At 36.6% G+C, this 22538-nt stretch overlaps 1 protein-coding gene across 3 annotated transcripts in view; it reads left to right on the forward strand.

Moving 5' to 3' along the window:
• PDGFD (platelet derived growth factor D) overlaps nt 1–22538 on the forward strand; it is a 323396-nt gene that overhangs the window by 276994 nt on the left and 23864 nt on the right. For all 3 annotated transcript variants that reach the window (XM_001362937.4, XM_001363021.4, XM_056794451.1), the window contains one exon: nt 5535–5733. In XM_001362937.4, coding sequence (XP_001362974.1) covers nt 5535–5733 — 199 coding nt within the window. The remainder of the gene's footprint in view (nt 1–5534; nt 5734–22538) is intronic.

Genomic DNA, 22538 nt, shown 5'->3' on the forward strand with positions numbered 1-22538 from the left:
CTGCTGTACTCTTTTGATTTTCCTTTTCAGCTTGGTCTATACTGCTTTTTGTAGTTTCCAGCTGTTTAATTCTGTTATCCAATTTATTTATCATTTCATTTGATTTTGGGGCTTCTTTCTCCATTGGGAGTTCCTGTGTTTTAGACTGTTATTTTCTTTTTGACCTGTTTCCAACTTTTCTTGCCAAAACCCCTCCATTTTTCTCTAAATCTCAGATTTAAATTCTTCAAGATTTTGTGGCCAATTTTTCTTTTCTTGGAGGGTTTGGCTACGTTTAATTATTTGTTGTCCTCTGCTTTTTCTTCTATAGTCTGGATTTTTTTTTCCATAAAATTTATCCAGGGTCAAAGCCTTCTTCCTGATCTTCTTGGTGGTTGGAAGTTGTATTTTCTGGGCATTGTTTGCCATTGCTTAGCTGGATTTTCCTTTCCTTTCCAGTCATGAGTCTGAGTGAGGAGGGTAGGTTCTCTGTGTATGGTGCTAAGGAGAGTGGTTTTCGCCTGAGGCCCCCTCTCGCATCTCCATGGCTTCTACTATGTGCCACCCCTCTCTGGCCTATCTCTGTGCCCAACATCTGCGTTCTTCAACCTGCTGGTATCTCACATCTAGCTGCTCTCAGGGATAGATCCCTGGTGATCTTAATCAGCTGCCAAGAATCTAGAGGTCCCCCTCACTCACCCCTGATTCTAGTGCACTGGTTCTAACACTGGCTCCATAGGTGGGGTGGGGCAGTGCTGATCAGCTCATATTTTGGTGGGAGCTTTTTCACCCCCTTCTAGTGTGGAAATGCCCAAATCATAACTTCAGTGCTGCTCCCTACTGTGTAGACCCTTCATTCATATGAATTTGGTTTTTTTTTTCCTTTTGAGGTAGTCTTATTGATAGATGATGAGGAGACGAAGAGTTCTTCATCTAATTTGCAGCTATGTTAACCCAGAAGTCTACATTAGTTTTTAGAGAAAGCTAGGTGAAACTTTTAACCGTTAGCCATTATAAGGAGTTTTTCTTAGTCTTAAAATATTCAAGTATTTGTATTAAGATAACTTGGTTGAAAAATAGACATTTGTTCATTTGACAGAGAAATGGAAAAAATTTACCCTAGTATGTGCTATTATGTTGTAATATGTATCATGCCACCATTCTTATTTTCCAAAGTTAGAAATGTCTGAGTCTTCTGTCTCTTTATATGCCCAAAATAGAAGGCACAGTGTTCTGCCTCAAAACAATCTTTCTCATAATATTTGGAAGTAGTTAATTTTTTAAAAAGCCTAAACCTAAAGACTATATACTAGGCAGACTATGATGCTGGACATATGTGGAAGTGATGAGAGGTTATTTATTTGATGGCTCTTTTGATGATATCCCCCTCCCATTTCATGGAGCAGAAGTTTTTAGAAAGATAGAACTTGTAATTGTTTTATTTACTTGGAGTAGCTCTTAGGTCAGCCACACTGAATATGCACTGAAGTCCAATTCATGATGATGAATTTGAGAAATTGTATTTTGCTATTTTGAGAATCTCTATGTTATGAGTGTAGAAAATGAGAGGCTTGAGTCCATATAGACAAAAGTATAGGGGTAGGCAGAAATCTATGTTAGGTAGGCTAGACTCAGCATAAAACATATACAGAACCAGGCTATTAGAACTGGAGTTCAATTGTCAGGGAAATGTGTTAACTCCTTAAGTGGATGTCCTTAGTGTATCCACCAAGATTGAATATTTCTCAAAGCTCAGCAATAGGTATGATGATGGTGTGATTAGGTGGATGACCTGGCAGGTTGTAGAAGGACAGGATCAGGAAATTGTCCAGTAAAGAAAAATTGCAATAAGACAAAAATCCAGTTATTAAAAAGTGAACAAGAAGGTAAGAGTATGTTCAATGGCAAGACTAAGGTAATGCTTAATTCCCAATCTATGAACCCAGGAATCAGACTATTTTTCTTCCATCTACCAGTAAAGCCCATATTGGCCTGAGCTTAAAATAGATATGAGAATGTGGTTGGAGGTTAACTGACACCAGCTATTTTGTCTGGAAGGCTTTAAAAGGATGAAAACGGACCAATAATTCCATAGATAGCAAACTAAATTTGATACACCAGAATCTTCTTGATTCACCATGGTGGAAAAAAAAGTAAGCAGGAAGTAAAATGATGTACCCTAAAGGTAGTGTGATTCTAAACAAGAATGATAAATTGAGCTAGAGCAGTTGCAACACCAAGGAGAACTTCCAGTTAATTTGTTACTCTAATAAAGTCTATATAGACTTAAGGGATTATTAATTCTTGACAGTTCAGAGTTCACTGGTAGACATAGTTCCAAAAAGTCAGAATTCTCTAAATCTTAAATGAACATTGATGGAGTAAAGCTAGAAGTAGGTTCCCTGGAGTGATCCTTATCTTCCCAAGAATCTGTGTTTAAGAGTAAAGCTGTCTCTTCTGGGAAGATTTGGGGTTCCTGTAAGGAGCCCTTATTAGACGTGAGCACTGATGACTTAGATCTAAGTCCAAGATATAATCCCACACTGACAAAGGAGGTTCTATCATATTTTCTTCATAAAATTCCTCTTTTTGGTGGACAGAGTGAGGTGATACAGTCAATTCCTAGGAATAAGGTCCTGATTGAAGGGTTCTTAAAAATAAAGCAAAAATGTGCATGTTATTGTTTTGATTCGTATTGATTTGGTTATTTAGCAGTTGTTTTAAATTTTAAAATACTGCAAGTACCTTTAAAGTTGCATTTGACAAATTGATATAATAAATAAATTTACATGAAATTTTCCAGATACTTTAAGGAATAACTCAGTGGATGCTTATTCTTATGGAATAATTTTGCATTTAGTTTTCATTTAGATTGTGGAGCATAGTCTCATGCCCAGTAGACATCAGGTATCTTACTGCAACTGGAGAGCCACTCTTAACCATTGAGTATGAGAAACATATCCCATACATTCCATAATCTAGAAATCTTTAGAAACAAACTCAAATAATATTGTCTCTGCTTTTTTGAAAAGTTATCACAACCTTCTCTGCCATTTGTATTGGTTATTTGATTTCCCTGTTTATATTTTAAAAAGAAATAAATTATATTTCTTCTTCCTTCTTTTCTGCTCTCCTTTTCTCCCTCCTCACCCACTGCCACAATTCTAAAATAGTTTCCAAAGCTTTTACATATAGTTGTTTTCCCACTTTGGTTCAGTTGTCTTTGTTTTTCTGTGCCTTCAACTTTATGGCACAAGATTCTGTGAAGAATTATAAATCACTTATTTCAATGGGGGCATGTAAAAACCATGGAAACTAATTAAAACAGTTCTTATTTTTTGCACTATATTGAATCATCATAATTAACCACATATGTGGATTAATTAATTAGGTGATTACTTCAGCATTCATTTCACTTGACCATATAATGAAATACATAGACTCCGTGACCATATAGACTCCACTAATTTCTGGATCTACATTATAATTCCAAATATGGCTTCTGAGAGGAATAAACACATAATATAATTTACCCACAGAATCACCTGCAAAATATTGCCATTGATCTCCTAAAAGAGTGAGCTATTCCATAGGTATGGGTAACCCATGACTAATTTAAACCAAGAATGAAAATTAAGTAGTTATTTCACTATTTGCATAGATTGATTCCTAATCCAAGACCTTTAGATGACTGATAATCCTTTACTTTCTTTTATGTAATTTTCTTCATTCAATCCTGAAAAGAAATTTGATAGAACTCTTTGAGCCACTAGGACAGACATATAAAAGAAAAGAAGATCAGTCTTAACCCTGGTCTTCAAAGCAGACAGGAACGTAAGGCAGAGTGATATCCACTGTCTCATTTGAACAAGCCAATTGTATCTCTTGGAGATGATGATACTATCAGATATAAACTAAAGTACTCTGGATCACTTTTACATCTACCTAGTTTTGTTCTGAATTAAAGAATCAGCAAAGGCCATTCAACAAGCATTCAGCTGATCCTCTGCTCTCTTATGTCAGAGAATCATGAAATTTGAGAGTTGGAAATAACCTCAGCCACTTTCTAGTCTCACTCAAACCAAACATGATCATCCAGTCTTTGCTTGAAAACTTCTGAAGTGAGGATATGCACCACCTCTCTAGATATCCTAGTCCATTTCTGGACAGCTCTAAATGTTCAGAATTTGTTTCCTCTGAAAACAAGATTAAATGTACTTCTTTTTTACTTCTATCCTTTGCTTCTGGATCTGCTCATTAGGGCTCAATAGAGCAAGTATAGTCCTTCCTTTATATGATAGCCCTCCAAATATTTGAAGATAGTCAACTTGCCTCTACCACCCCACCCCCAATTTTTCTAATGATGGCAATGGAAACTCCAATCTCACTTGAAGGAGCTTAGATAATAAAAGAACACAAATTTTAAATAAATATATAAATATTTACATGAGCATTCCTGGCTCTCCTCTTGTAGTATATGATGTTTCTCCCATAGGTCTTCAGGATTTTGTTAAGCGATGCAAGTACTCATTCAATTTTAATTAATAATGTTCTTTCTCCATAATGGTAGGCACTATTTGTCCTTGGGGGAATTGTATTGACTTGGCAGCTCCTTTGAGCACATTTGAAACTCAGCTGAGGATCCATGCTCTTCATTTCCCTGTAATGGGTCATAAATTTTTACAAAGCCATTGGAGCCATGGTTCATTTGCATCTGGATTGGACAAGGGTTAGTGAAGGGAGCCTTTGGAAACTTAGAAAGAATGCATTTGTAGTGGAAAACCTATTTTTTAGGTGGCCAACATTATCTTGTCCTTTGGAGTCACTCTTTAACTTCCTGAAGATGTTTTAATGATAGTCATGATCATTAACAAACCACAACAGTGTTCCTTTAATTAGTTTCCCATGTGATTTTTCCACCTTTATCAAAAGAGTTGAAGCCACTACTAATTAGCTTTGTGGGTAGGAAAATACACTTCACTGAACAATAAGCCTTTTGTAAGATGTATACATACTAGCTCAAGCAACACCTTCAGTAATTGAAGACACACCAAAAGAAGTCCTCTTCTCCCCTTTCTCCCTGAGCATGGTCAGTAGAGCTAAAGGTGGGCAAGAGCAAGGAGAGCTTTCACAGAATTTTACAGTGGGGAGAAAGGGCACCAGAATGTTGGTTTATCACTGATAGCTTAAATGTTCCAGGGAGATAACACTTAAGAAATTTGAATTTGATTATTGCCCTATGTGATGAGTATATTCTCTTACTTGGTCATAACTTGAAAGGACAGAATGGTTTCCCTATCTGAAGGATTTCCTTTAGTTTAAAATTTGCAAAAGGCTGGTTGAGTGCATATCATATGATTTTATTTGATGCTGGAGTGGGGAAATGGCACTTGCCATTTTAGTATGTCATGACCAGGGATTACTGGAATTCTGTGTGAACCCATTCCATTTTGAACAACTATTTCAAAAGAAGTTACTATTACTAAATGACTGTTATGTTTCATAGGTGTGGCATTTTTTTTCCCTGAGTACACTGAGTTGTATGTCACTCTTAGGGGGTATCCTATCACTCTCCATCAGTGACCGATCCCACGCTCACAGCAGATGCTCTGGATCAGACAGTTGCTGGATTTGATACTGTGGAAGACCTGCTCAAGCACTTTAATCCAGAAACCTGGCAGGAAGATCTTGAAAATCTGTATATGGATACCCCTCAATACCGAGGCAGATCTTACTATGACAGGAAATCTAAAGGTAAGAAGCAATCATTTAGGATTTCTTTACCAGGGTTGTTCATTTACTTAATAAGGAGTTAATTATTTTAATGGCAATAGACTGAAAGGTTCATTAATGTACTTATATTACCTCAAATTAGCTGCCTGCTTGAACAACCATACTTTAAAGATTTTAAATGAAGTTTGTGTCTGTAATCTGAACAGCTTTGTTTGTGTAAGGGCGAGTTTGTATTCTTAGGAAAGAACAAAGTCAATTTTAGAATGGTTATAAATTCAAAAGCTGCAAAGGGTAGCAATAAGTTATCTGTTTTAACTCCCTCCCTTCAGGCAGGCAGCAGGCAAGATATTATTTTTCCTGTTTTATAGGTCAATCAGTGAATTAACAATCATGTATTAAAGGCCTACTACATACCTGGTACTGAGCTAAGTGCTTAGGACACAAAGGAAAAAAGTGAAAAGATACCTACCTGCCTTAAAATAGTTTACATTATAATGTGGGTGGCAGCATGTTCATCCATGAGTTATCTACAAAATATAAGCAAAGTCAATATAAAGTAGTTTGGGAAGAGAGAATATTAGCATTGAAGGCAGCAATGGTGAATCTTTTAGAAACTGAGTGCCCAAATTGCATCCTTAAGCCACCTGTGAGCCCCCTGCAATACCTCAGACAGGGAAGGGAGGAAGTACTCACATTGGGGTACAGGGCAGAGGGTCATGGCATGTGAATAGTATCATCAAGTTCATGTGGAGAGGGGGAGGAGGGCAGCCCCCAGTGGCACATGGAGGCACACATGCCATAGGTTTTCACGGATCTAGGGGAATGGGAAAGACAAGGTGAATCAAGAAAGCCTTCACATAGAACTGGTGTTTGAGCTGAGTCCTAAAGGAATCCAGAGATTCCAAAAGGTGAAGGTGATAATAGAGAGTTTGGGGGTTTTATCTTTCATGGTTTGATGTAGACTTCTGAGTGAAATGGATTTAAGTGAGGTGTAGTTACACAAAGTCATCAACCTCACTTTTTCTTGCAGAATCATTGAAGTCAGGATATATTGATATTACAGGAGGGTCTTGACATGAAGATGGCCAATGCCATGGCATGGAGTCAGGAGATGGAGGGTTATTTGGGAAGAAGAGCAGATAAGGAAAATGAGATGTTGAGAGGCTGCGACTTGCTCAGAATTTTCAAGCTATATGGAAATAACACACACAGACATCTCTTAGTTCCAGGAACAGAGTTCTGCCCATTATTCTAGGAACCAGTTTCCTTTCCTACTCCTTTAGCAGTTACATTATTGTATGATATTATATGACCTTTTTTCCCTTCATTGTTTAGGCACGAGTATAACTGGATTTTCAAGGCCTTGGGAAGAGAGATGAAGATTTAGCTAATTTCAGCAGTAGTATATTAATGATAGCAAATGTCCACTTTTAAAACAAAGCCATGTATTTTTGCAAGACAATTGCACTCTACCATCTTGCCCTCTTCTATGAGAGACCTAAGGATAGATTCTCTGTTAGGTCTCATTTTTACCCATGAAATTTGTCTTGGTATGACAGACATAGAACCTCTTCTGCACCTTCCACATTTAAAATTTGCACTCATTTTAATTCAGACAATTGTATGTATCTCTTATTGTTTAAATTATAAAGATAATAGGTGTGGAGATGAAAGAGGCATAAGTGATCAGCAAACACAACCCTCTCATTTTATAGATGAAGAAACCAAGATGAGGAGAGATTAAAAACTGGAAAATAAAATTAGAACTAGAAAGGACTTTAGAGAATATCTAGTATAACTCCTTCATTTTATAGATTAGGACTTCCCCAAAGTCAAACAGATAATAGTCCCTCAGGATTTGAACCCAGATCTCTTGACTCCAAATCCAGTGTTCCTCCACTGTATGACACTGCCTGTTAGATTAATGAAAAAACATTGCATGAGTCGCATCCATGAAACAAAGAAATCCTAGATTCTGTTTTCTATTTTCTAGTATCATTAAAGTTTTCCATTCAGAGTTTCCTGCAAAAGGAATGTTAAGATTGACTGACATCCATAGCAATTCAATAATTCTAAAACTTAAGTATCTACTGTGAACCGAATCTTGTGCTAAGCACCACTGCTCAGAATGTTATACCTTTAAGAACCTTACATTCTAATGGAGGAGATAGCATGTACACATATAATTATATTGAAAAAATATATAGATATTGAATACAAGAAGAATTGGAGAGCCAATACCCTAGCAGCTAAAGGAACAGGCAATATTTTATGAAGAAGATGGCTGTAGAGCAGAGTCTTGAAGGAAACCAAGAATTTCAAGAAGTGAAAATAAGGGAAGGAATCCCTTCTAGGAATTTAATATAGAGAGTACAAAGTTATGGAAGTAGGAATCAGTTTCTCATATGCAGGAGAGTTAAGTCAACCCGGGTGGCTAAAGTACACAGTGTGTGGAATCGAGTCAAGTGAAAGAAGACTTGAAGAGTTGGAAGTGAGCAAGCAACAAAAAGATTAAATGACAGAGAAAGATGTTTATCTTTGAGTCCAGTAGCAGTAGAGAGTCACTTAAGTTTTTTGAAAAGGATCCTGGTCACATATCAAGAGTGTTTATATAAAAGAGAAAATTGCTTTTTGTTATAAGCAAGATTATTTTTCTCCCCTTTTTCTTGGTGCAACCTTGTGATTGAATTAATGAGGGGAAATTTTGTTTGTAAACTATATGCATCTTTTTTGGCAATTTAGAATATTGGTTAGGGGCCCTGAGATTAAATGACTTGCCTAAGGTAAAATATTCAGGAGGTATCAGAAGGACAACCCAAAACAATAAACTATTCCTATTTCTCTTTCCCAATTGAACCACACTTCCTCACCAGTAATCATAAAAAATATGAGGCTATTCTGAAGTAATTGATAACATTGATAACAGCCTTTGGGATACTAAATATAACTATTCACTTCAACTCCCACCTGGTCCTAGTGTTTGAGGTTGAAGACTGGAAAAATAAAACTTACAGGTAATTAGACGAAACACAGCAGCCCAAAGGCTGTGGAAAGGCACTTCTATCAGAAAATAATGCAGATACTTGAAACTGTGATCAGGAAGCAATAAAATCAAACTGAGTTATTAGCAAGGCGCAGAGGCTCAGATGGTCAGTCAATGAACATTTAAGTGCCAGGTACTATGTGAAGTGCTGGGGTGCCAAAAGGGGCAAAAGACAGATCCTACCTTCAAGAAGCTCACAGTTTAATGGAGGATATAATAAGCAAACAAAAATGTATAGATATGGTATAAGAAGATTAGAAAGGTAGGGGAAGGCTAGGTTATGAAGGGCATTAAACACCAAGTAGAGGATTTTATATTTGATCCTAGAGGTGATAGGGAACTACTAGAGTTCATTGAGCAAGTAGATGGCATGATCAGATCTATTCTTTAAAAAAGTCTCTTTGACAGATGAATGGAAGATGAATTGTAAAAGGGAGATACTTGAGGGAGGCAGATGTACCAAAAGGCTATTACAAAAATCAAAGTATGAGGTGATGAAGGCCTAAACCAGAGTGGTGGCAGTGTCAGAAGACAGAAGGGGGCATATGCTTGAGATATTGCAAAGGTGAAATTCATGGGTTTTGGCCACAGATTGTATGTGGAAGGTGAGAGAGAGTGAGGACTCAAGAATGACATCAAGGTTGCAATCCTGAGGGTCTGGGTAGATGGTATTTCTATCAACAGTAATAAGAAAGGTAGGTGAAGAAGTGAGATAAGAAAGAAAGATAATGATTTGGTTTTGCATAATTAATATATCTACCGGACTCCCCAGTCAAGATGTCTGAAAGGAAGCTAAAGATGCTAAAGTCAGTAAAGAGTTTGGGGCAGGGTAGGTAAAATGAAGAATCATCAGCTTAAAGAGAAGAAAATATTAAGAAGAAGGAACTAGATTGTTAAAGGCTATAGAGAGGCCATAGAAAGTGAGACCTGAGAAAAGGCCATTGAATGTGGTCATCAAGAGCTCACCAGTAACTTTGGAGAGGGCAGTTTCAGGGGAATGATGAGGTCAGATGCTAGGTTTTAAGGGGATAAGAAGAGAATGAGAGGAGAGAAAATGGAGACATCTATTGTAGATGTTCTTTTAAAGGAATTTAGCCACAAAGGGCAGAAGAGAGAAAGGACTAAAGTTAACAGGAATGTAAGCATCAAGTAAGGGGGTTTTGAGAATAGTGGAGAGATACAGGCATTTGTACAAAGGAGCTAGTAGACAGGGGGAGATTAATGTGCTAGACTGGGGGTGATGGAACAAACAATTGGAGGAAATGGAAAAGGCTTATTTATTCAGACAGACAGGTTATCCTTGGCAAAGAGAAAGGCTCGATGTAGCTTTAAAGAAAGTTACTCCTTTTTTGTCAAATGCCACCATCTTCTTGTCTCTCTATCTGAGATGCTGGGTAAAGGGAGGCATTTCTTGTGGTTTTTAAACCATTGGACAGATATCAAAGATGTAGAATTAATAAGCCATGGACTACATCTTTGTATTACAACTTCTTAACCTATGTATATATTTAAGGGAATATAGGTTACCACCCTTCCCTGCCCTTATATGCTAAAAATAATTCATTGAAAACCCTATGCAGAATATGAAGGGAAAACCTCGAATTAACTTCCTGTCTAACCCTAGGCAAGTCATTTAACCTCTTACTTGACTCAGTTTCTCCAACTGTAAAATGAATAATAATGTCACACACTTCACAGGGTTCTTAATCTGATCAAATATGATAATATTTTAAAACATCTGACACATAGTAGGTATACAGTATATAAATAACTTTCTATCTCTCTAACACACATACACACATACACATGCATGGTTAATAACTTTCACTGAGTTTTACAGCAGCTTATTTAGGATGTTTGGTCATTTTTTAATTTCCTCCCACCAATATTAAATTTGTTTCTTTATGCTTATTGCTTATATTTGTTTTTTAATCTTGTTAAATTTAATAATCTTTCATATCAGGAGCAATTAGGTGGCACATTAGATAGACTGTTGGACCTGAAGTCAGGAAGAATTAAGTCAGGAAGAAGGAAAGGACAAATCATCGTGGATCTTTGCCAAGAAAACTGTAAATAGGGTCACAAAGAGCCAGACACAAGTAAAACAAATGAACATCATATATTAAATCATACCTCCTAACCTACTCTTCTTCAAGTGAAATAACCCTAATTCCCTCAACCTATGCTCCATGGAAATGATCATAATTCATTCTATATACATATGTGTGTGGATATATATGTATATATACATACACACATATGTATCTCATGCATGCATGTACATACCTATGTGCATATCTATGTATATACTTCTATATACCTATGCATATATAAATATCCATGTGTTTTATATATGTATATATATACACACATACATATTTTCTTGAAAAGTGGAAATTGACTAAAGAATATCACTTGAATAACTATTTTAGTCAATAATAATAGGTAATGTTAATCTCTTCTTCTTTCTCCCATTAGTGAATTAAGATAGACACATAAAAATAAGAATTAAATCTGAGCTTTTAAGAATTTTTCATATTTTCCTGGTCCCCTTTGGATCATAAAAATAGTTTTTCTCATGATTCACCTAGCATGTATTCTGAGGACAGGTATTGGCAAATAACAAGAGGTTCAGCTTTGGTATGTATCCAAATGGAGAATTCCCAATAAAGTTCTCCTCTAAAACTGTATGTTCAGTTACTTGAATGATCTTGCCAGAGAAGTCAGGATGACATCCTGGTTGTTTGTGACCATATAAACACATTCCCTCTTTCAGTTGGCTTTCATTCTGTCTTTTAATCTCTTGTTTAGAATTGCCTGAAAGCAGATTTTCACCATTTGGTTTAATCCTGGCAATTTCCCAGTTTCTGAATTCATATAAATATGCTTGATTTAATTGTTTATCATTCCAGGGATACAGAACCACCTGTGGGATCAAACTGGCAAAGGGAGCTGTGATTTTCTGCCTTAAGAACAAGAATACATGCATACTTCAAAGAGTTTCACATTTGCCAGTGGGGGGAAAAAAGGAAGCAAGAACAGGATTAATAAGAGTAAAAACAGACATTAATGTAGCACTACAGTTACCAAAGACATTATATTGCACATATTAATTTATTATATTTCATTATGGCCACATGAATAATTTTATCTCCATTTCCATATGGAGAAACTGAGGCTCAGAGAGGTTGTGGTTTACTAAATATTCTGCAACTAATAAGTGGCAGAGACTAGATCTTTCTGAAATTGTATCAATGTTCTTTCCATGACACAAAACTTCCTAAGATGGAAAGATAGGGAGGAGAGGAAGAGAAGAGAAGATGAACTGAAATGAATCATTTGTAATATAACAAAAAGCTGAGAATCTCCTATGTGTAATCTGTGACCAACTCTTTTTGTTTCTACCTTTACAAAATCTTTCATTTTTATCTCATTTTCTCCTCTTGTACAACCCTTGTCCAAACTCTTATTCCCTTTCACCTAGACAATTACAAAACCTTCTGCTTTTTTTTTTCCTGGTTGTCCCTCATACCTGGAACATTCTCCCTCCTCAACTCCATCTGCTGATCTCTTTGGTTTCTGTTATTTACTAGAAGCCTTCCCTAATCCCTCTTAACTCTATGCCTTCCCTCAATTAGCTATTTTCTATTTTTTCCTTCATACAGTATGCTTGTATATATTTATTTGCCTAGTGTTTCTCTCATTAGATTATAAAGTTTGATGACAGTGACTGTCTTTTACATCTTTAAAACACAGTATGTGCTTAATGAATGTTTCTGATTGTCTCCCATCCTCAACTGAACCCACTCCAATGCACCCAGTTGCCAAAGTGATTTTTTTTAACTAGACAATGGGGGTTAAGTGACTTGCTCAGGGTCACAAAACTGGGAAGTGTCTGAGACCATATTTTATCCTAAGACCTCCCATCTCTAAGCCTGGCTCTCAATCCACTGAGCAACCTAGCTGTCCCCCAAAAGTGATTTTTCTAATACATAAATCTAATTGTTTTTTTTTCCCTCCATGACTAGTTCCCGTGGCTCTCAATACCTTCAAGATCAAATATAAAATCTTTTACATTGAAAGTTCTTCATAACCTGATCCCTTCCTATCTTTCTACTTTTCTTAAAACTTCCACCTGTGAATTCTATGATCCACCTAAACTGGTCTATACTTTGCTCCTGGCACACAACATTCCATCTCTCATCTCCACCTTTTCACTGGCCATCTCTCCCAAATATCTGGAATGCTCTGGCTCCTGACAACCTCTTAGTTTCCTTTGCTTCCTTCAAGATGCAGCTTATCTCTTACATTTTTCTGGAGGCCTTTACCTTCCCCAGATCTGCTATTGCTTTCTCCTTTCAAATTACATTTGTATAATTATGATAGGTTTTATGTGACCTAGTCAATTATGTGTGATCTCCTCCATTAGAATGCAAGCTCCTTGAGGGCAGGAACTAACTTTTGTTTTGTTTTGTTTCCTTTCTAAACCCAGTACATGGCACAAAGTAAGCACTATGCTTAATGCTTATTGGTTGGCTCACTACATGATGACATGTCAAGTACTAAGGAGTCAATGACAAAATGTAAAAAAGTATCTGCCCTGACAGAGTTCTGTGTTTACTAAAGGATACAAGATGTAAATAAAGAAGCAAATATAAGTTACTTCAAGGCAGATGGAAGCATTAACTGGAGTAATCAAGAAAAACTTTGCCTAGGAGATGTAATATTGAGTCTTTAAAGAAGCTTCCAGATGGTACAGTAGAAAGAGCACCAGGCCTGGATATCAGAGGTCCTGGTTTCAAATCTACTGACAGGAAGGAAGGAAGGAAGGAAGGAAGGAAGGAAGGAAGGAAGGAAGGAAGGAAGGAAGGAAGGAAGAAAGGAAGGAAGGAAGGAAGGAAGGAAGGAAGGAAGGAAGGAAGGAAGGAAGGAAAGAATCTTCTAAGACATAGAAGTGATACAGTAGGGTATTCCAGTTGAGATCAGGAGATAGATAGTAGGTCAGTCAGCTGGGATGATGAGTATGTGAATGAGAAGGAAAGTGAAAAGGATGGAGAAGAATGGAGCTAAATTGTGAACAATATAAATGCCTGACCAAGAAGTTTGCATTTTGTGCAAAAAACATTGGGGTATTGGGGAACAGCCAAAGATCATTATTATTTTTATTATCATTAATAATAATGATAGCATTTATATGGTATTTTGTCTGGTTTTATAGATTATTTACAGATCTCATCTCATTCGTTACTTATTTTCATTTGATCTGTGAAAGTAATTTACAAAAGAAGAAACTGAGGTTGAGTTGATTTACCCAGAGTCATAGATCTAGTATCTAAGAAAAATTCAAATTCAGATCTTCCTGACTTTAATTCCCAATATTCTCTTCAGACATGTGCTTCAGAGGGGAAAAATTTAATATAATTATCTGTGTAATAATTTTTGTTTAATTTTTTTATCCCCAGCATCTAGCACACTGGCTTGTATCTTGTAAATGACTAATAAACATTTTAAACCCTTACCTTCTCTCTTAGACCCTATACTAAATATTAATTCCAAGGAGAAGAACTTTAAAGGCTAGTCAGTTAGGGTTAAGTGACTTGTCAAGGGTCACACAGCTAAGAAATATATGAGGTCAAATTTTAAACCAAGACTTCCTATCACCTGGCCTGACTTTCTATCATCTGAGCCACTTGCTTCCCCAAATAAATATGTATTGAATAAAGTAGAGAATATTCTAGGAATGGATATGAGAATTTTAATACCTAAAATGTAGCAAGGATTTTTTTGTTATTTAAAAAATTCAGTTATTTCATGACTTTATATAAGGTCTTGGCAAATATACTGGAGTGGTTTGCTATTTCCTTTTCCAATTCATTTATAGATGGTGAAACAGATTTGCCCAGGATTCCATAACTAGTGTCTGAGGTCAGATTTGAACTCAGGAAGATGAATCTTCTTGACTAGAGCCCAGATATTATATCCGCTGCTCCACTGAGTTGCCCAAAATTAGGAAAGAGCTAATGTCTGAGTCAGGGTGGAATCTGGGAGGCATTAAGAAATCAATCAATAATCATTTATTAAGCACTAAGGACATGAAAACAAAAATGGTACAGTCCCTATCCTTAAGGAGCTTACATTATATTCAGGGAAACTACATTACATATATAAGTATGCACAAAATATATAGGAAAAGAAAGTACAATGTAATTTCAATGGGCAGGAACTAGTAACTGGGGGTATAAGGAAAGGCATAATATAGGATGGGAACTTGAGCTGAGCTTTGATGGAAGGTAAGGATTCCATAAAGTGGGTGTAAGGAAAAAGTAGATTCCAGGCTTGGGAAATAATCTGTGCAAAGTAGGAGTCAGATAGTAGTACTTGGGAATAACAAGCAAGAAGATTTGGCTGGAATTTAGCTAATACATGAAAGAAAGCATGTATTTGATTCCAGCTAATAAAATAAGGCTAGAAAAGTTGGCCGGAACCAGATTATAGGTCTTAAATGCCAAGCTATAGAATTTGTATTTTATTCTTTAACTTTTTATTTGCATTTTTTTCAATGGCCCTTGAAGTTTATTGAGCAGGGGAAAAACACTGTGAGGTCTGTGAATTGTTAGGATGAACTAGAGAAGGGAGAGCCTGGAGGAAATGACTTTCCTTTGAGGGTTTTTTAAAGAGACTTTTGTCCAGTTGTCCTTCTAGAATTTCCCTTATGGCAGTACTTTCTTTTCATTTCTATTACCACTACCTTGGTCCAGGCCCTCATCTTTTATTTGGAGTATGGCATCAGCTTCCTAACCATTCTCTCCACCTATAGCCTCACCTCCTTCAATTCCTCCTACACACTGCTGTCAGAATAATCTTATATAAAAACTCTGATCATGCCATTCTCCAGCTAATAAATATTCAATGCCTCCCTATTACCCACTAAATTACAACCAAAATAACTTCTACCCTACCTTAGAGTAAGCAGAATCCCAACAAATCTCATCCCAACAAACTTCTTCTATTTATCTGGTACTATAGAGTGGTTTTCAGTTAAAACTAGACCATTCTTTGCTCTAATGATGCTCCTCTATGCTTTTGCTAATGCTGCTCCATTAATTAAAAATGTCCTCTGTCTCACCTTAGTCTTTTGGATTCCTACGCATATTTTAAAGCATCCTTGAAAATGTTTCCTTTCCCATAAAGATTCTCCTCCAATCCCAAACATAAATAACCCCATTTTCTCCACTAACCCCTGATAACACCTCTCCAATGACACTTATTTCATTCTGCCTTTTATGTGCTTTTAGCTACACCATTCTTCTCCTATATGATGTTTCCTGGATGTAGGGACGGCGTGTCTTAATTTATCTCTGTGTCCTTCACAGTGAAAAGGAATATAGAGTAGTAGAAAGAGCCAGCCTTGGAGTTCAGAAGTACTGGCATCAAGTTCTGTCTTTAACTTTTCAGTTATGAAACAGTTGTTGCCCATCCTTGGTAGTTCCTCCACCTAAAACAGTGAAATTACAGGTCTAGACATCACTCTCCTGGGGAGGGAAAAACAATCCCTTATGCTAGTAGGTTTTCAACACCTACTTAGTGATTTGAATGAATGAATGAACGAACTATATGGAGGTATCATGTTAAAAACTGAGTTTTCAATTAGCAATGGTATAGTTATTTGCCACAGTTAGGTGGTATAGTAGAGTGCCAAGCCTGGAATCAGGAAGACTCATCTTCCTGAGTTCAAATCTGGCTTCAGACACTTAGTAGCTGTGTGACCCTGGGCAAACTATATTTACCTCTGTTTCATCATCTATAAAATGAGCTAGAAAAGGAAATAGCAAATCACTCCAGTAACTTTGCCAAGAAAACCTTAAATGGGGTCATGAGATTTGGATGTGATTGAAACAACTGAATAACAACAATACATAATTATTCAAGGAGAAATCCTACAGGAATTTCTGTAGAAGAAATTTCTCAGTTATGCTTGGAGCCAATATATTTCTGTCCATATCCTTCTCCTACAAAGCCTCAGGGGCAATACATTGCAAGCCACAAATTGTCATACATAAATACAAATGTTATCATTTTAAACAGCCATATACTCAGTGAACTCATTATTAATAGTAAAAGGGTACATTTTATTCAATTTCATTTATAAAGCACTTAATTATCTCATTTGATCCTCAAAATAGTCTATAAGGTAAGTCCTACAGTCATTATTTTTCCCATTTTAGACATAAGAAACTGAGTCACTTGATCACATTGCTAATAAATGTCTGAGACAGCTTTCCAACCCTAGTTTCTCTTGACCATAAGGCCAATTGGATTCTTTTCACTTTCTCTCTTTAAATCTTCTCTGTGTTATGTGTATATATGTGCACACACATGCACATTTTAAAATATTGGAAAATGTTGCCAAACACTAAATTTCTATATGGAATTATGTATACAGAACATTTCTGGCACCTTTAAAAATATGCCTCTAGACACTGTTTATTTTACTCAGTGTGATTTGTGATTATCCTGATTCCCACCTAACCCTTGAGCCAGGAAGTATTAAAAAAAACAATGTTGTTTATCCTGTAGTGACTGTTTACACCTACAATTTTTAAAGAAAACATTACAGGAGGAGGAAACATTTTTGGTTCTTTTTTTACTCTAATTCCCAAGGTTTCCTAAAATTTCACAGATTATTCCATGGAAGCACAATATATTCTTTTTTTTGGGGGGGAGAGGGTTGTAGCTCCACTCACATAATTACATTTTTCTATTATTTAGGAAATGTAATTCTGATTCAAATAAATAGAAAAGATAGTATTATACTAGAAAGAAAAGTTAGCTTTAAAGTGCTACAGTGAATTAATTTATTTTTTAGCATTTTTTCCAGTTTTAAAAATGTAACGGTTTCTTGCTTTTCCTATGTTCATCTTCTTATTAATCCACAAGGTAATATTAATTTACACATTGGAGCCCTAGTGGACTCATAATGAATGTGACTTCCTTAAACAGGTGCTCAGTCAGTAAATATTTATTAGAGACCGACTATGTGCCAGAAACTATGCTGATCCCTGGGGATATAAATAGAAGAAGAAGAAAAAGAATGAAAGAAAAGAAAAGAAAATAGAAAGGAAAACAAGTGGTAGTTTGTCTTGCTAAGAATCTGGGACACTATGTGTCTATGTATGTATGATGCTATGCTAAACAAGCCCCATGAAATTAGGCTAAACACAGAATCATTGCCTTCTGATGCTTATTAGGGCCTTCTTCTTTCCTTTAAAAGCTTTTAAGAGAAAGATAGCCCATCATCTCTAGTTTTAATAAAATCTACTGTTATTTGCATGAGAGGAATGTCATAAATGTTTATAGACTATTTAGTGAATTTCTCTCTTGCTCTGCCTTCTGAAAACCAAAAAGTAACCATCCTCAATTGAAGTGAAAAACATTCTCCCCACCTTTTAAAAATTAAAGCAGCATAGCACCATCATAAAATTTAGTTTATTCCAAGATTTTTAAAAGAATATTCCATATTTTCCTCATGAGATATTGTAAAACAATCATAATAATGTGCATCAAGCACTTTGTAAACCTCTAAGTGCTCTTTTTGTAATGATTAGTTCCTATTAACACTATAATTGTTTTAATCTGAATTTCCAAATTAAAATAAGGTACTCACACACATTTTTAGCCATTATGTGCTCATTGAGAGTAGGAGAAATTTGGTCTGATGGGTGAGATTATAACTTCCATAAAAATAAACTACACATATATACTAATTTTGAATGGGGGGGGAAGTCTGGTATACTTTAGCCAACTTTATGAGAAAATCCTATATTTATTAGCTAAGAATATGTGCATGTATGCATATGTATATTCACACATGTATACATGTGTTTGCATATACATGTATTGTTACATATTTTAATTATATATTTCTATTTGCTCACATATAATCCTATCTAGTACTTTGCACAAAGGAAAAGTCAAAATGTACTTTTTTTTAGACCCTTACCTTCCAATACTGTATATTGGTTTCAAGGCAGAAGAGCAGGAAGGGATAGACAGTGGGTGTCAAATGACAAGTCATACAACTAGGAAATGTCAGAGACCAAATTTGAACCCAAGACCTCCCATCTCTGGGCCTGGCTCTCAATCCACTGAGCCACCTAGCTTCTCCCTCAGATCAGTTTTTATGACCAAAGATTTTTGGGCTGGAGCCCAAAGAGAAAAGATTCTAGAATCAAGTCATGTTTTTATCAACAACCTTTCTTTCCAGCTGTTGAAATTTTAACAGTTCTAAAAGGGGAAGTCCTTAATTGGCACGATATTTTGTACTGCTGCTTTACCTAAACTGGCCTTTTTTTTTTTTGCTTAATCTTTATCATGAAATAACCACACTCAGTTATCCTAGAAGATAATTGCCAAAAGAAAAGAAAAGAAAAAGAAAAGCTACTGAGCTGCTTGGGTAGCTATCTTCCACACTCTTTGAAGGCTGAAGCTGGCTTTTAAGAATGATTACTAAATATCTTTAAGGCCATGAAAAAGTTTAATTGGATGCTCATGCACAAGCCAGTAGCAACAGCAAAGGAAAGAAAAGATAGACAGCCTGAAGATTGATGAGAGGACAGCCACAGTGAAGGTGGACTGATAAGGTATAATTTTGCAAACGGCTGGGCAAAGCTGTTTGCTTGAATTAAAGAATTAACACTGAAGCTGGCAGAGGATGGGGATGACAATAAATGCTTTTCCATTTTCAACCTGAGGTGGCAATTTGTTAAAAGTCTTTCACAATGAATTGATGATTCATCATTCGGAAAAAAAAAGAAAGAAAGAAAGAAAAAACCCACATACATTAATCCATTAGCAAAAGCCTTTAAAAATGTGCACTAAAAAGCTAGTTAGCAACATGTTTCTCTCTTGCTAGTACTGTGAAATATAAGACTTGGGCTTTTTGTTTTGTTTTTGTTTGTTTGTTATGTTTATTTGTTTTTCCCATCCCCAAGGAAAGGAACCCCAGAGTCAGTGACTTAGAGATCATGAACAACAGGGACAAAATCTCCTCCTATCTCTTATCACATTTGGATTTTGAAGGCCACACTCGGTACAGGATATCCTATTTGCAAGACACCATTTGTAGAATAGAGGTACAGAAGCCTAGGGACGGAATAGACGTGGGTAATTCATGCCTTAGCATAGCATGAGCTGCCTGTCATAGCTTAAATTCTATCTCTCAGCTGGCTCAACCACAGCCCAGTACGTCTTTATCACCTCTGAAAAAACTTTAATGCTTATTTGATCTGCCTTCCTCAAAGTTCTCCCTACCCCGCTCTAAGCTCCACACAGCCACCAAAGTGATTTTACAAACATGGAAGTCTGATCATGTCCCACTCTTTCCTGCCACTTAAAAAACTCCAGTCGTTCTTTCTTGCCTCTAGGATCAAAAATTAACTCCTATCTTTGACATGTCAGACTCTTCGCCATTTGGCCCCTTCCTGTGTTTCTAGTCTTTTTATGCTTTGCCCTCTTCTTCCCATTCTGTGTTTTAGACTTGCTGGCCTACTTGTGATTCCATACACTGGACTTTCCCTCCCCCATCTCTGTGCCTTTGCAGGAATGTACCCCGTCACCTTGCCTTTTGGAATCCCTGGACATGTTCAAGACTCAGACCAAGTTCCATTGTCATCGTGGAATCTTTCCTGGTCTCCCCCAGCTAGTATTGCCCTAGCTTGATTTCACTTTGAATATGTTCTCTACATACATACATATATATATATATATATATATATATATATATATGCACATTATCTCACCCCATTAGAATAGAAGGGACTTAAGGGCTAGGATTGATCCCCTTCTGTCTTGGTACTGACAGCAATTAGCACATGGTAATCATTTAATAGGAGCTGCTAGATGGGCCAGTGGATAGATTGCAGGAGCTGTTGTTGGGAAGATCAGATCTTCCTCAGAGTTCAGATCCAGCCACAGATAATTACTAACTCTGTAAGTCACTTAAACCCATTTGCCTGAGTTCCCTCATCTGACAAATGAGTTGGAGAAGGAAATGGCAAACCACTTCAGTATCTTTGCCAAGAAAATCCTAAATGGAGTCACAGAGAATCGGACAGGATAGAAAAATGACTGAACAACAAAATAGTCAACTGGAAATGTGTGGGTCTGGGGGTCATGAGAAGAGTTAGGGGTAGAGAAATCGATCTGAGGATCATCTGCATAGGGATAATAATTGAAACATGAGAGTTGATAAAAGCCAGATGAGGAAACTAAGGCAAAGGAAGTTCAAAGACTCTCTCAAGGACAGGTCCTCTGACTCAAGAATCAATGTTCATTCTGGATATACTCATGTGGTCATGCCATTTCTTGTAGTCAACTGGGAATTCCTTTTTTTCTTTTTAAGCTCTGACCTTCTGTCTTAGAGTGAATATTGTGTATTGTTTCCAAGGCAGAATAGCAGGAAGGGGTAGACAGTAGGGGTTAAGTGACTTGCTCAGGATCACACAGCTAGGAAGTATCTGAAGCCAGATTTGAACATAGTACCTTCTGTTTCTGGGCCTAACTCTCAAACCACTGAGTCACCCAGCTGGCCCCTCAACTGTGAATTCATTGAGGGCAAGAATTATTTTTGCCATCCTTTATATATCTAAAGCTTGGAATATAGTAACTTAATAGGTACTTAATAAATGCTTACTGACTTGACTGCATTATTTTAGAGGGGATACCCATTTATGTATGGATTAAATTACTATATAGCATGATATATTCACCTAGAATGGATGATACACTGAGTTTTTTATTCAACAAAAATAGTTGCTCTCCAGTCTCACTATGCAATAGGACCTCCCTCAGCTCTTCTCTTGAACTCCTCAACCTTTCTCAGTTTTAAGCATCCATTTTTCTCTCCACTCCAACTCTCTCAGCAAGAGGCATTCCAATTGTTTGCTCAAGTCAATCCCTCTGACCATGATCCTATTTTCTTTATACCTGTTCCAATATCTTATCATATACTCTTTTTTACCCTTCTAGGCTCTCTCTGGGCACCAGGTCTTCCACATCTACTTAAAACATGTCATATCTCCTCATCCCTTAAGGAAAAGGGAGATGGGGACACGGAGGGGGAGAGATCTCTGACATTTCTACTTCGTTCAGCTATTGTCCAACCTCTCTTATTTCCTTCTTGAAAATGTTATTGTTATCTGATACCACCATTTCCTTGCAACCAGAATTCTCTCCTCAACCTCTTTGAATTGTTCTTCTATTCCTACTACAATAGTCAAAGTGTTGTCTCAAAGCTCATCATGGACTTCTTATCACTCAGGAAGCTTTTCATCAATCTTTATCCTTCTTAATCTTTCTGTAGCATTAGATACTTGCTCACCTACTCCTCCACAATCTACTCTCTTCTTTTAACTTATGGAATAGCACCCTATTCTGTCTTTCCTCCTACCTCTCAAACACTTCTTCTGTCTCCTTCACTAGCTCTTTTTCTTTTCTAGATTCCTTTATATGTGTATGTTTCTATGTTCCACCCTAAGATCTCTTTTCTTCTCTCTACTTATTCATGGGATGGAACAGAATTCAGAGTTGGAAAGGACTTCAAACAGCAGCTAGTTCTATCCCTTCTATCTGAACTTTTAAAAACAAGGAAACTAAGGTCTGAAGAATTGAAATGACTTATCCAGAATTCACATCAAAAGCATTTGTGTTCCTCTCATATTCAAGCATATTGCTTTATTTGGCATAGATGTTCATCCAGCATGGGATCTGACATTTTAGAAATGTT

Source organism: Monodelphis domestica, chromosome 4 (assembly GCF_027887165.1).
Source record: "Monodelphis domestica isolate mMonDom1 chromosome 4, mMonDom1.pri, whole genome shotgun sequence".
Taxonomy (NCBI): domain Eukaryota; kingdom Metazoa; phylum Chordata; class Mammalia; order Didelphimorphia; family Didelphidae; genus Monodelphis; species Monodelphis domestica.